The sequence below is a fragment of the Talpa occidentalis genome, unplaced genomic scaffold (genome assembly GCF_014898055.3).
Source record: "Talpa occidentalis isolate TD23 unplaced genomic scaffold, MPIMG_talOcc4v2.1 talOcc4.5, whole genome shotgun sequence".
NCBI classification, from domain to species: Eukaryota; Metazoa; Chordata; class Mammalia; order Eulipotyphla; family Talpidae; genus Talpa; species Talpa occidentalis.
In genome coordinates, this window is record NW_023604861.1 from 94394425 (window position 1) to 94409441 (window position 15017).

Here is a 15017-nt window from a genome sequence, read left to right on the forward strand (position 1 = left end):
ACTGTCGGCTCACTTTACTTTTACAGACTCCAAAACCCCAGGTCTTAAATGAAGAAATTGAGGGAAAGCACAACACTTCTTATAACGCAGCTTATGCCCTGCTCTCTGCCAACAGGCGAGGGCGGGCCTCTGTGGCACCAGGGCTGGCAGCCATGAGGGGCACCACGCCTGCCTTCTTCCTTCCTCACACTAGCCAGCAGCCCCAGGCCAGGGCTGTCCCTCTTGTCTTCTGAGTCAAAGGGTAGTACCTCCACATGGGGAAAACGGGAGCTGAGTTAACCCGGCCCCCAACTCGACTACCTTTTGTGTCTAGTTAAGGTTAGGGAAACTACTGGAGCAGGTCAGGAGAGAGTAACATGGCCAGCTGTGGGAAGGCCATGGCTCCACATCCTGCTCTACACCCAGAGCTGCAAGAGTCTCTGAGGGACGGGGAGAACCCAGGCTCACCCCCTCTCCCTGAGCTCTCCTGGCTGCTTCAGGCTCTATCAATGAAACAATAATAATGACACTTCAAAAAGTCCTTTCACAGCCATGTTCACAGCAGTGCATTGCGGTAAAGCAGGAGATCTGTCTCTACACTAGATGAGGACACCGGGTGGTTAGGTGGCTCACGCAGGTACACAGCTGGTAAGTGGCAAAGCAAGACCAGGGCTCCCTTGGCTGCACCGGGACTGACCCCCTGAAACGGCAGGGTTTCGTCACTTCAGAGGAGCTGGGTAAGTTCCTGTGTCCTCATCACCCATAGCACAAGGAAATAAGACTCTGTGGTGGTTTTAAAATACCTACACACGTTCTTTAATACACCTCCTCCACTCAAGAGGTGGAAATGAATTCCCATCCTCTTGAGTGTGGGTGGACTCAGTGACTCACTTTTAATGAATAGAATACAGAAGTGGTGGTGTGTGATGTCAAAAACCATGTTCTAAAAAGTACTATAGTTTCCGCTTGTCCTCCCTTTTTCAGTCACTCATCTGGGGGGAGGCCAGCAGCCAGCCATGCTCTAGGGACACCCAAGCAGCCCTAGAGAGGTTCATATGGTAAAGGAACTGAGGCTCCAGAGCCAATAGCCACGAGGCAACCATCTTGGAAGTGGATCCTCCAGTCTCAGTCAAGCTTCAGATGACTGCAGTCCTGGCCAACAACTTGTCCACAACTTTCGAGAGACCCTGAACCAGAATCACTCTATTTAAGCTGCTCCTAAATTTCAGCCCAAAGACATGATAATGCATATTTGTTGCTTTAAGGAGTCACCCTCCGGAAATCTCCCCCCACCCAGACCATGCAGCTGAAAGGGAGCCCCAAAATCAGGTACTAGTTCATGGTTAGAACCTCCTCACAAAGCGAGAGTCCAGCACACTGCAGAAAGGTTGGCTGCTTACTCACCTTTCCGAGTCCTGCAGGTGGAGCAGCAGGTACACACTGTGGGGTTGGGGGGGCACCATCAGTGATCTCCCCAACTTGATAGGAACCAGCCCCAGGCAATCAGGGAGGTCCCAGTGAGGTGTGGGAATCCCAGGGTGCTCATTATAGAGGTCTCAGGAACATGGGTCTCATCCCAGATTGAGCTTCTTCTCACATGCTAGAAAATGCCCTTGCATGACCCACGAGGTCAGTTCCTGTATCCTACAGCCCTCATGAAGGCAGGGGTTGGATTAAAATTTCCTTTGGGAAGTAACTCCAGCTACACTTGCCCAGATGTCCTCCACCCTGCATCTTCCAGTTCAGACTGATCTCCAGGAAATATCCTCAGATTAAATCTGTAAACTCAGAAAGTGTTCAGTGTCTGGACATTTGGTCAAAGGCCTAACTGGCTGCTGCCTTGTACATTCCATTGTTCTTGATGCACCTCTGGATCTGGGTATACAGCAGATGTTCACTAAATATATGTTGACTGAGTGTTTCCAAGTTTGTGGAAGTCAAGGATCATTCTTTGTTTTCTTTTGTAAGCTTCCTGGCATCCAGTTCCAGGGGTTCGATAAATGGTATCTGACAAAATACCTCCCAGTTCATTCTGTGGGTTGGGCAATATGTTCTTGTAAACTTCATATTTTTATTTTGTACAATGTGGCATTTATTTTTGGTTTCCTAAATTGTTAGATAATACTGCATTCTCTTTTGTACTTTTTTTCATTAGGCATCATGTTTTCGAGATCTACCTGTATGTACACTGCTGCTTCCAAAGGCTGCATTCAACATCAGGGGCTGCAGCCACCACCTCTTACCTGTTCTCTCCCAGATTGCTTTCAACAACTGCCAGGGTTTGCAAGTGATCTATGTCTATTCTCCCCACAACCTTAAGCCACAAAGGCTGAATAGAAACTATTGTGCCCTTTTTTTTTCCAAAGGAGAAAACTCATCTCGTGTGCCATCCAGGTATCATTCCAAGAAAGGCTCTGAGGTTGAATCTATGCTTAGTGGGAACAGTTGTGCTTGGTGACATCTGCCTTCACCAAATCTCCATGTGAATCTATGCATGTGCTATCTCTACTCAGGCCCAGGATCACCCCACCAGGATGGAAGTCCAGATTCAAGGTTCTTCCCCCTAGAAGCCCACCCTGAGGTCCACCCTGGGGCCTGGCAGGGCACACCAGTCTATGGACCAGGGCATCCTTTGCTAGACATCTCAGGTACCCTGACCCTCAACTCAGTGATTATGACAGCCCACAGCCTCTGACCCAGGTGCCTTGCCCCAGGTTCTGGGACAGCTTTCACCTATCTTTCTTTCTGGGGTGACTTCTATTTTAAGCCCCAGAATAGCTGGGGGAGTGTCACACACAGAGTCCTTACCTTCTCTGCTGGGTCAGCACCTTCTTTTTGTGCCCACTGAAACCACAGGTGCCAAGACCCAAGAGCGGGCAGAGAGGAGAGCCAGGTCATGTTGCAACACAGAGGGTTCTCTGGTTCTCCATGAACTCCACCTGCCAGGCCTGTGACCAGAGAGCTCCTCACTGTTTCTCCGGGGCGTGACAGAGGGAATCACCTCTGAGCCTGAGCCAGAACAAATCCCACACCCATTTCTACCTGGTTCTGATCTGGGAAGATGTTCAAGGTTCAGTAGATGCGTCCTGTCACCTTGTATACCCCACCAGATTTCTCCCTTTCCCACTACTAAGTCGGCCCTAAACATTCCATCAAGGGGAGGTCTAGGCAGAAAGCCTGGATTCTAGTCCTGTGTGACCTTGGTACAGTGCATGACCTCTCTGAGTCTACTTGCTCTGCTTGATCCACCTCTATAAAAAATGACAACATAGAAGCTTAGAGGGAGAGGGACTGTAGGACCACTTCTTAGTTAAAGCAAGAATCCGTCTCAGCACATGATCATTCAACTGTTTTGCAACCTTCCAATGTCAGGGATCTCACTACCTCATTATTTTCCCTGGACACTTTCACATTATAAATTGTATCCATAGTAAGTTAAAAAAAAAATGAGAACAATAATAGTAGCTACTGCCTATCCTCAGGCTCAACTTCTCACCAAGGGTGAATGGCAGAGGTGGTAATCCAGGACTGTTTCCTGCACCCCTTTTCACCTGTACTCTTTGCTGGCAGCACTGGTGCTCAGTTCCTGAGACCCAAGCTCCATTATCTCCCCAAGGAACACTCTGGGACACTGTGAGTCCAGGCCCAGGTCCCTAACCCCCTAATCCATGTTCCTACTCCCTGCAAGGCAAAAACCCACTGATGGATCAGACATCAGTGGGTCCCACACATGACTGCACCTCACATACATGGCAGCACACCTCTGGGCCTCATTCCAGACTTAGTGCATCCTCTGAGGATGGGCCCAGGGCTCTGCATGTTTAAGCAGGTCCTTAGGTCACTCCTGATGCAGGCAACCTCATGCTAGGCATGTCACAATCAGTGGCAGACATCAGAGGTGTGATTTCTCACCTCCATAGGAATTAGACCTCAGAGCTAGTGTGGCCCTTGGTGTGTGGTGGCTAAGGGTGTACATGGTGAACGGGGCTCAGCAATAAGACAGAAATAGTAGAGAAAAAAAGAAGACAATAAATACTCATGCATGGAACAGGGACCACAACAGGTGTAAGTTCTGTGTGGGTAGAAGTAGACACAGTGCTCAAGACAGGTAAGTTCCTCTGAAAAAGTGGGATCAGAAAGGAAAAGAGCAAAGAAAGCTCCCTTGGCCCAGGTTCAGCTGTGCCTGTTACCTCTAGATTTGGCCCAGGTACTACCACAACCCCTTCCATCCCCCAAGTCCCCAAATCAGAAGGAAGAGGAGGAACTCTTAGTGCAGGTGACCTAATCCTGCCACCAATCAGAGTCCCCAGGCCAGCTTCCTGTCCTGGTCTGAGTGGTGTTCTGCCCCTTGGCAGGCCTAGCATGATCTGATTAACATGTGTATATGGGGCAGGTCCTCAGCAAGGGCCTGGTAACATGCCACATGGTATACCAGGCCTCTCTCAAAGGCAGTGAGGTCTAAGGTAGAAAAGAGGGGAAGAGAAATGACACCTACCTGAGCTGCCAGCACTCTCAGAAGCACTCCTGGACATCTTAGGTTGGCCGTGTTTGCCGCTGGCCCGCCCAGACCCTGGTGGTGGGGGCCCTGATGGGGCAGGGGCACCGTCTCCCCTGATGGTGGTGAGGTCCTGCATGCTGAAGCTCCGGAGTCTCTCCGATAAGGCACCCTGTCCCTGGGTACAACACAGGAGGGGGCACATGTCAGAGGCCTGACCCACAGACCATGGGCAGGAGTTGGGGGCAAATTGACAAAGGCCAACGAGGCACTCTGACGGTCAGCAAGGTGAAATCCAGACCTGGAAGGAGGAGTCTGCAAAAGAGCACCTACCCGGTATACTTGGTAGAAGCATGGAGAGGGTCAAGGCCTGGAATGTTCCAGGGCTTCCTGTGGGGCTCAGCAATTATTCTTGGGGTTCCTGCCCCTTCCTTTCCTTCAGATGCCCCCAGGACAAGCTAGACCCAGGGTCAAGTAAATGACTACTATGTGGTCTTTCTCCTCTCCCAGGGTTGTCTGCTGCTTCTCTGAGTTTATATAAATAAAAATTCTTATATACATATTTATTTCTATCTTATTTACATTTTTCTCAGTTTCCAGTGTGCAACAAATCTGGTCAGAAAATCAAAACCTAAAAATCTATGTGCTCAGTCCTTACTCTCTTCAGAGGAAATAAAGTAGACAGTATTTTTTTTTTAATGTATGACAATAACTTCTCTTATCTGTTCACATTACTGTTTTTGAGGCACATATACTTCCATTATCACACTTGAGCTTTATAAAATACCCAAAAGGTAATGAGTCAGGAAGGAAAAAATGATATTATTTTTAAAAAGACAAACTGCTGACTGTAACCATTTCACATCAGAGAAAGTCATAGAATTAATCTCAGAGGGAAGTTGTTCTTTTATGGAGGAAAGCAAGACCAATCATGATGTTATTCTTGTGAAATGGAAGGCCCTTGCTGTCTGGATGAGAGACTTTGTATAAGAGAAAGGATTACAGTGCAGGCTCCAGGATGGGAACTTTACTTTAGGCCTCAGGGGCTGAGAAGGCAGATTGTATTTGGGGGAGAAAGAAACCAGAAAGAGCAGGCGCTGGTACGAGACTGGGGTTATTGAGAATTGGGTTGGGACAGACAAGTCACCACTGGGCAAATCGATGTACTCTGCCACTTTGGAAATACTGGAGGGTGTGCAGACTTCCACAGGGCCCCAGAGCAGTGGTGGGTGGGGGATCAAGTATTTTATTTGGATAACGAAGAAAAGAGTGGCCCACCCAGAGGCCTGAAGGACTTGGGGACCATAAGGCACAAGAGATATGAGAGAACCAACAAATAACATAAAATCAATGAGAGCAGCTAACAAGGCAGCCCTGGGCTTGGGATGGGGCTGATGAAACACACAAGGGCCGCAACAGCTTAATAAGGGACTTTCAGTGTGGCAGAAGAGCTTGGGGGATTTTTTCCATTTTACTTCATGAAAATACACCAATGAAACACAGCATTTCACCAAAGTGACTTTAGTGGAAGAGCCAAATGCAGAATGAGTTGTTAGAGGGAAGGGGGAACAATAGAGCTTGCAGATAGGCTTAGAAACATCAGAATAAAACAAAGATGAATTAAAACATGAAGACAAATTCTTAACCTACCAAACATATAAAAACCATGTCTGCAGGAAACTAACAATAAAAAGAAAACTAACTAAATCATCAAATATATTAGAGTTGTATACCACTAGAAATGTACATCCATGCAAAACAGTGTTTGATGGACAATATGTGAAAAAGAAAACTCACTCTGGTTGCCTCAGACACTGCTCTGGAACAACAGTGCACAAGGGGTCAAAGTGTAACCTTCTACATATTAACACTGGATGGTCTTAGCAGAGAACATGGGGAGGGGCCGAGCCGCCCAGGGTGATCCCCTCCAATCCATCAGCCAATATAGTCCATGATTATTTTACTCAGAAATATTTTAGATGAGAAATAGAATTTAGAAGTAGAATGAATTCTCAAAAGAGGGAGAAAATATTCTGATAATTACAATGGAGAAACTCAGTTAGGTTAATGTAATAAAACCACTTGCTGATTCTTTCATTCTGCTTCCCTTTTATTCATTTATTTCTTCAACAATCATTTATGGAGAAATTTGTATAGGCAAGATACTGTGTTGTTGTTATTAGGAAAGACGAAAAAAATACAGTCTGATTTCTGACGGTAAAAATAACCACAGAGAAGAACTAGAGAAGCTACAGAAGATGAAGGCTATGAACAACAGTTCTGGAGTCCACCTGGACTCAAATTCCAGTTCTATCACTGGGTGACCTCAACCTCTCTTCAACTCACTGTTCTCATCTGCTGAATACCAGCCACATGACAGGATGGTGGTGAGGATTCAATGTGATTATGTCCATAAGACACTCATTACAAAGCCCAGTATGTGTCCAAAAAATGTTCACTATGATGATGTTACTACTGCTGGTGCCTGAGAAAAACACGTTCCTACTGAAATAAAAAATAGAAAGTGCCTTTCGAGCCAAAAAGACCAAGAGGAGCTTCACGATCCCATGGCCACATAAGTGGGCAGAGACTAACTCCATTACACCATCTGCCAACTCTTGTGAAGGCTCAGCAATGTGTCTGAGAGAAAGTGTCAGCAGACATCACACATGTCTGTTTTAGCAAAGCACTCAATTCTACTCGCAGAAGGCAGCCAACCTAGCTCCAATATCACTAACATCACGAAGACTGGAATTGACAGAGGTTAGGAAAGAGAAGGGGATAATAATAGCTCAGTATCAACTCAGTCCTGTCTCAGAGGAAATCACAGTGGCATGAAAACAAGGTTCTTGAAAACAAATTAGCCGGCAAGCGTCAAAACAAACTGAGATGGCAAAAATCAGTATGTCTCTCTCATTTGTAAACCTCTCAGTCCTGCTCAGTCTACTCAAAACCTCACTTCCACTCACTTTCCACAAACCCTGCTCCACCCTGCCACTCAGGCTCTGCTCTAGAGGACCTTCACTTTGTTATTTTGGGAACAACCATGAGCTGATATTTTGCAAGGTTGGGTTCCCTATTTTAAGAAAATGAATTTGGATTCCCTAAATTTGGAAAAGCTTAATACCATCTTTTCTATATTCAATGAGCCGCATTACCATGTTAAAAGCTTCGAGAAATCCTATTGTTTACAGATTGTTTAATTCAGTGTATCACCAAGTTATTTGACCTCAGTCTGGAATATACCACTTGTCGACCATTCAAAAGTCCTTCCCAGGGCCTCCCCGGTGGCGCAGTGGTTGAGCGCTGGGTTGCGAAGCTGCCCGCGGCCTCTGCAGCGCCGGTTCGATCCCCGGCTGCTCCCCGGCCCCCGGAGGAGGGTCCCACATGGCACGCAGACCTCTCCTGCCGCCCGCTGCTCCCCTCAGCAGTGTACTTCGGTCCTTCTGCCTGCTCTGCTCCCCACTCTGCCTCTGGTGAATTCTCTCACCCTCCCGCACTTCTGACTGTACCCAGTGCTTGTATAAACAGAACAAACAAATAAATAAATAACATGCCTCTATAAAAAAAAAAAAAAAACAAAAGTCCTTCCCAGCCCCACTGTTGAATGGTGAGAGAAAATAGATTTCCCATTCTCCCCTGGAGTTAAAGATGGCCATTTGATGCAGTTCTGGCCAATGAACAGTAAAGGGAAATCTGCTAAGGAGCCTCTGGAAACAGTATTTTCTCTTCTGAGAATAGGATATCTCTTCTGATATCCTGTTTCTTGCCTCTGAGTGTAATGCAAGTAGTGTTCCGTGGCTACAAGATCCACTGAGTCATCCACCCAGGGCCTAGATGTCACTAAGTCACTGATGTAATGAAGCATCCACTTCTAGACTTCTTATGAATGATTTTGATCAATTTAAAAACATATTTTTTGTTTCATTTCTGAAATAAGGGTGAGTCTTAGAATTGCTGTTGCTTTGACACGTGAATGCACTTGTTTGTTATCCCCAACTATGGCAGGGATGGACAACTGAAACCCCTAAGTGCTCCATTAACAAACCATTTAAGAACCACTTAAGGAGGAAATGAGTCCAGGTTGTCAAAAGCATCTTCCATTGACACCTTCTAGTGAGATCAAGAAAGTGGTAGCACCAAACTTGCAGAACAGGCATTGCGGCATGGGTTAAAATCCCAAATTCAGTATTTCTGCACCAAGACTGTGGAAGATATGGACAGGGATATGCATGGTCATAAATGACACTGATGAACTGAGTTGAAAAGTGATTCTGAAAAGTTACTCTGAAAGTGAAGAAGTGAGGTTAGGGAGACCTCAACCAATTTATGTTCCTATACATATGTGATATACAAAAAAACTATGCCTATCAAGTCTAAAGAGACTTTTGAATAAGTAGAAGTAAAAAGCCTAAGTGAAAAGGCATTACACCTTAATATAATATAAAATTGACAATATTTTCTCTTTTAGCAGTTTGTAAAAAAATGACATGGCTTAGAAACCTCAGCATTTCACATTCAACACAATATGGCAGCACTTCTCAGTGAAGCTTTTTCTAGTCATTTCAGGCCTGTCATGTTCTCAGTGCAGTCTGTACTTTGTTGTACAGATTTTCCCACTATCCAAAAATAGAATGTTCCTATTTGGTATGATTTGTTATTTTGGGGGTCCTGGAATGCACAAAAATTAGTGGTAATAGTGTTGTCAGACCCCTAATTAACTTAACAAATAGGAATCAAGAAGAAACTTGATTTCCATACAATTCTATCTCACCTTTGGCCCTATATGTTGGATTGCCTTCCCTATGGATTGTTCATTCACTCCTGCAGCCTTAGTACCTGCCACTCTACCTGATATATATCTGGGTCAAGAAGTTGAATGGTTAGACATATGACCATTTATCACCCATGGGAGTGATGGGGACCTAGTTAGACTATGTTAATAGCCAGATGACTAAATTCTATTGGGAAAAACTCCTGCTGATAGGCTGTAGAGTTTCTTTTAAAACAACTGTGCCAGTGGGGGGCAGGGAAAGGAGTAAGATTTATTCTTCACTCTGTTTTCTTTTGCACTTTTAGGAATTTGTACCATGAACAAGCATTACCTTTAAGAAATCATGACAATTTCATTTTTAGCAACATTCAAGCACTCTCTTAAGACCACCTTGCGGACCCCATTTTGTAAATACAGGACTTGCATGATGCTGACAAATGCCATCTAGACCAAAAAAAAAAAAAAAAAAAGACACAGAACTATTAAAAGACAAGCAAACAAACGAAAAACAGAACAGAAAATGAAAACACCTTCTCCAGAAACTGCAATGTATACTCTCTCCACCCCTAAGAGCCTCGTCCTAGCTCTGCTTCTGGGGCCTTGACCACATCAGGCTGGCCCTTCTCGGCCTTAGCAATTTCACTGGGAAGTTAAAGGGTTGGACAAGACTCCTTTCCAAATGGAAAATTCTCAGTTCAAAAATCTGAGACTCTCTTCTATGGTTCATATCTAGCTCTGACTGCAATTACAAAATAAGATTGTTTATAATGATTTGAAAACTCTAGAATAAATGTTGGGCCTCCCAAACTAAGTCTGAAGTAGAGTGAATAAATTTCAGCATGCGAGTGTTTTTTAAAAGTCTTTTACTAATTTCTTCTGCAGTCAAAACTCAGTTTGGAATGTGAGCCATAGGAGAAGTGAAAAATTCTGAGACCTTTTCATGAACTGAGGTCAACCTACCTCAGGTACCTCTGCACACCTGCCCTGGGGACTATCAGATCACATGTCAACACTGTCTTCAACATCCTACCCCTGAAGAACCAACATCAAGGGACAGAAAAGGGGGAGCTACATGGCCTTTCATGGAAGCCAATGTACTTGCATTTTGTCATACTCTTGACCTCTTTATTACCCATGGCAGAACACCAAGGCTTGCTACCATTGCTTGTTTTAATACACTCACCTCACTGCTTTCTGGGCACATCAACACGACATGCTCAGTGCTTCCTTCAGCTGTGCCCCTAGAATTCATGGGTGTGTCTTGGGGATAAGGGAGCACAATCCATTCCTAAGTATTTTAATCTTTTTTTTTGTCACTAAAACACTTAGAAAATTGGACTTCAGAAGGAAAACTGTGTCACTGAATTTTCTATTAATCTGAGATTTTAAATTTCTAATCCCTTCCCCAATTTACAAGGGAGAAGAAAACGATCACACACCAAATTCTATGTTTTGATGTTCTTACTCGGGAAGTGGTGTGTTCGTAGGGAAGCCCAGACCTGTAATAGTGTGCTACTCCAAGTAAAACATTTTACCACTAATAGAATGTCTACCGTTAGGGCCTAGAGAGCTCTGACTCAACAGAGCAACTAAACTTGGCTCCAGCCCTTGAAGTGGTCCTCTCCTCCAGAGGGACACACCAAGTCTCGGGAAGGCTCCTGCAGAGCCAGTCTCACCTCACACAATAGCTAATGCCTGTGACTGACGACAATGAGGATAAAGACAAAAGGTTTTAGTGAGTCAGACAACTGATAACAAAGCCACCACATAACCAAATTTCCCACAGGTAATTCAAAGAGAGTTAGTACTTTCATCTCAACTCCCATGGCTTCACTAACAGAGTTAACCTCTACAGCTACACAAGCTCTACATCAATGCCAAGCAGGCTTTTTAGCAGCATGCCGGATGAAGTCAGGGGCCTTGTTTGAGACATCAAATTGGATTAACAAACAAAATTGAAAGAGAGAATGTTTTTTTCCTATTATAGCATCAATCATCAGCTTCAATTCATTCTCCAGGCATTAAACAAACAAAGGGAAAGTCAAATAAGTTAATCACATGTTAGATGCTACCAAATTAACATAACAAGAGGCTTGAGAAGGACGCTGAAGTGGGACATGGCTCTGGGATTAAGGCACATGTACACACACAGGTGTCGGAGGAGAGACACCTGCTGAGATCCAGACCATGTGATGGTGGGCAGAGGAGGCTGCTTGGCCTCTCTACCCAAATGGATCAGTTTGGAGTTAGTCACACCTCTCAACAGGGTTACCTGCCCTTCTCTGAAGTCCAAAGAGTAGACATAACGAAAGAGTCGAGTCACCTAATAAAGAGGAAAAGAAAAAAAAGCCATGGGCACCAAACCTACAATACAGGATCGAAGGGAACCATGCTATGCTCGCCTCACATACTCACTCACTCACACATTTCTTTCTTCATTCATTCACTCACCCACTGCACACACTGAGGGGGCATTTACAAAGCTTCATGTGAAGTCCTGCAGAGGAACAAAGATGAATTATGATATGTGAGTTGCTTCCCTCTTCCAAGGAGCTCACTTTCTAGTTGAGACATCAAGACACAAATGCATATGAGAAAGACAACAAAATATGCAATAGAAGTTCAGGAGGAGGGAGAGACAACGTTGGCACAAACAGCAGGGGGAGGCCTTATCCAGGAGCTCAAACTTGAGGGAGACCAGAGCTGCATCATTATCAGAGCAAGGGAGTGTCGCCAGTGAGGGGTTTGGCCCAAGGAGAAAGAGTAGAAAACCTGACATACATTTAGGAAACTGACATTAAACAGGTTTGAGGATAATAAGCTCACTCTGGTGCTGGTGAGAAATGGGAGATAAGCTTGGAAAAATTATACTTTAGCTACCTAAATTTGGACTTTGACTTAAATTTGGGCAATGTGAAGAAAGCAGGATTTTAGAATGGGAACATTCTGGATGTACTGTGTGGCACACATTGGGCACCGGCCTCAATATCTGCTTTCTCTGCCTTCCTTGGATCATAGCGGGCACATGGACGTCTGGAACAAATGCTGTATTTCCCAGCCTCCCTTCTGGGAAGCACCCTTAATAGGTGACAGAGTGCAAAACCAAACATTCACTGCTGAGGTAAGGCTGATCTGGTGCTTCTGATTTGGAACAGGCTTGTAGAGGATAATCAGCAAAGTGTGAACATAATTGTGAGAAAAAGTCAGCAAAGTTTGGGCACAAAGGAAAAATAGGCCTGCAGAGGCTGAGTCAACATATCGAAGAGGTTTGCTGTGAAAAAGCACCCTGCAGCCAGTTTTGTTCATCACCATCAGTCAATAGGAATCTGCCTTTGAAAGCCTGGAGCCCCCCTAAAGCAACCTGGAGAGTCCAACAGAAACAAAAGCATTTCCTTATTATAGATTTTTATCGCTTAAAGTTCTTGCCTTCCTCACACACAGATTGCATCTATGACAGAGAATTATTCCCTGAGTTCAAGTACGCCTATCTCCCTCTGTCAGGATATGAAGATTACTATTTGCCTATGAAAGCAAATACTTCATTTCTCTCATATGCTTGCTTTAATGTGATTTTTTTTTCTTTTCCTACTGAAAATAACCCCTTAATCCCACTGGTATACAGGCTGGATCCTGACTGCAGGGAGAAGGGAGAGGGGAGGCCCTTTTCCTACAGGACTGCTCTTTTCTAGGTTAATCCTCAAATTTTGACTCTGAAAATAAAGTTTCCTTTCTTCCACACAGTAGTGATTATTTTTAAGCCTACAGGCCGATTTGAGGTGCTGACAGAAGCTGCTCAGGAGCTGAGAAGCTGAAAGGTGAGACAGGCTGGATATAATGATAACAGTGCATAGAAGAATGAGTCCCTGTGAACAAGCTTATCTGAGACAGGCCATCACTCAGGCGACAGGGTTGTGCTAGTAGATCTCACAAGAAGCCTGCTGGGAAGGGCTGTGGGTATGTGCTGGGGAGCATCCGCAAGACAACTTTATTCAGTTGTTAGTGAAAAGCGGAGCTACAGTTATACTTACACTTACAAATGTGCCCATGTTATCACAAGTGAAAGTTTTAAAGGAACTATATCTTATGGTAATGCATATTTATGATCCAACTTCCTTTAACAAGAACGTCTCACCTCCCGCATTTAAGTGTTGCCCCAGTCTTACCTCAAAGCAAGAGAAGCCAGCCCTGGTGGCATTTGCTAACTGCCTTTTGCATATTCATACATCTTCTTAACTCCTAGAGGTGTTTGATATAAAAAGGTCAGAAGAGCAGGAGACAGCCTTAAAAATAGTCATGGCTGTGACTGACTCTAAAATTCTCAGGTACTAAGACATGTGTCTTCATGGCCTGGTGGTATAATCCAAGCAGAAAATAGTCAGGAAGTGTCAGTCCAGCATGTGCTGAGGGGAGGTGGGGTTACTTGGAGTGATGAAAGGAACGAACATTAGACTAGGAATTAAGAGTCTCTCTCTAGGGCCTCCCTGGTGGCGCAAGGGGTTAAGACTCAACCCCTATGAAGCCTCTGTAGCACGAGTTTGATCCCCGGCCAGAGAGCTACCCACATGGCACAGCAGATCTCTCCTGACTCACCAGCTGCTCCCCTCAGCAGTGTACTTCAGTCAGTCTGCCTGATCTGTTCCCCACTCTGTGTCTGGTGAATCCTTTCACCCCCCACAACTCTGGCCTGTACCCCAGTTCTTGTATGCATAAATAAATAAATCCTTAAAAAAAAAGTCTCTCTAAGCTCCACTCATGTATGCATCTCATGTCCCAGGCTCTGTCACCTGGGACAAGACTCTCAGCATCCCAGGTCTCCCGTATGAAGCCAGGCGTTACACAAGGAGGTATCCAAGGTTCCTTCCTGCTCCATCAACCGATAGTTTAACGTTCCTTCTCTCTAAGGGATTGGGGGGTGGTGGCAGGTGCTCACGTGTCGTAACTTGGACCACAGGGAGCTCCTCACTTTGAGAAAAGGAGGAAGCAACTCTTTGGAAAGTCCGGTGCAGAGCAATGAAGGACCTGAAGCCCAGGAGCCAGAGGTTTGTCAAGAGACATGGCACAGGCAAGGTGGACTGGAACAAGAGCACAGGTAACCCCCAATCCTGTGCTTATGTTACTACACAACAGAGAAAAAAATGGGAGAAGAGGCTAGATGCACACATGCAGGAAACTCAGCCTTCTCTCCAGAAGAGCCTGAATTTTATAACTTTCCAATGCCAGCATCTCACTTATTTCCTTTATTGTGTTTAACAGTGAAGAGAAAGTCATGATCAGTCTCAGAGATCAAAGCAACCTGAGTAGATGTGAACAATAGGCAACCTTTATTAAGCATTTAGTGTGTGCTCTGCATCCCTGAAGTCTTTATGTGCATATGCCAAGCACCATTATCATTTCCATCTTGCAGGTGAAGTTGTTGAGGTGTAAGAGTAAGTGGGGGCACTGGGATTTCTAACCCAGGTCTGCTTATCTCCAAAGCCCATACTTGATGTTAAGCATCACTCTAACAGCTGTGATATGTACAATAGTCTTTCATTCCTTTAATATGTACTATCTGGTAGGCATGCAGATAAGACATGAATATAACTAACTACAATAGAGTGCCACTGGGAACCCAAGGAATGAGATCCGTGCACCTGAAAACAAAGAAAGAGGTACTTGACCTCAAAAGGCAGAGAGAATTTCAAATGGGACAAAGACCAACATAACCAGAGGCAGGAAAGAGAGAATTGTAAAAAGAGCAGAGAGTTGCTATTTCTAGAGCAGCACAGA

The 15017-nt window shown here is 44.9% G+C and overlaps 1 protein-coding gene and 1 long non-coding RNA gene across 3 annotated transcripts in view; both read right to left on the reverse strand.

Moving 5' to 3' along the window:
* Window positions 1–15017, reverse strand: part of REEP1 (receptor accessory protein 1) — a 98296-nt gene that overhangs the window by 11096 nt on the left and 72183 nt on the right. The window contains exons 6-7 of one of the 2 annotated variants that reach the window (XM_037527775.2): window positions 4475–4652; window positions 1384–1419 (exon numbers count right to left, since the gene is read on the reverse strand). In XM_037527775.2, the coding sequence (XP_037383672.1) occupies window positions 1384–1419; window positions 4475–4652 (214 nt within the window). The remainder of the gene's footprint in view (window positions 1–1383; window positions 1420–4474; window positions 4653–15017) is intronic. The other variant, XM_037527774.2, reaches the window with a different exon arrangement.
* LOC119259143 (uncharacterized) lies at window positions 1426–3828 on the reverse strand. Its single transcript, XR_005128405.2, has 3 exons — window positions 3729–3828; window positions 2788–2988; window positions 1426–2011 (listed from the first exon to the last, which is right to left on the reverse strand). It is a non-coding gene; the product is annotated as an uncharacterized LOC119259143 (long non-coding RNA).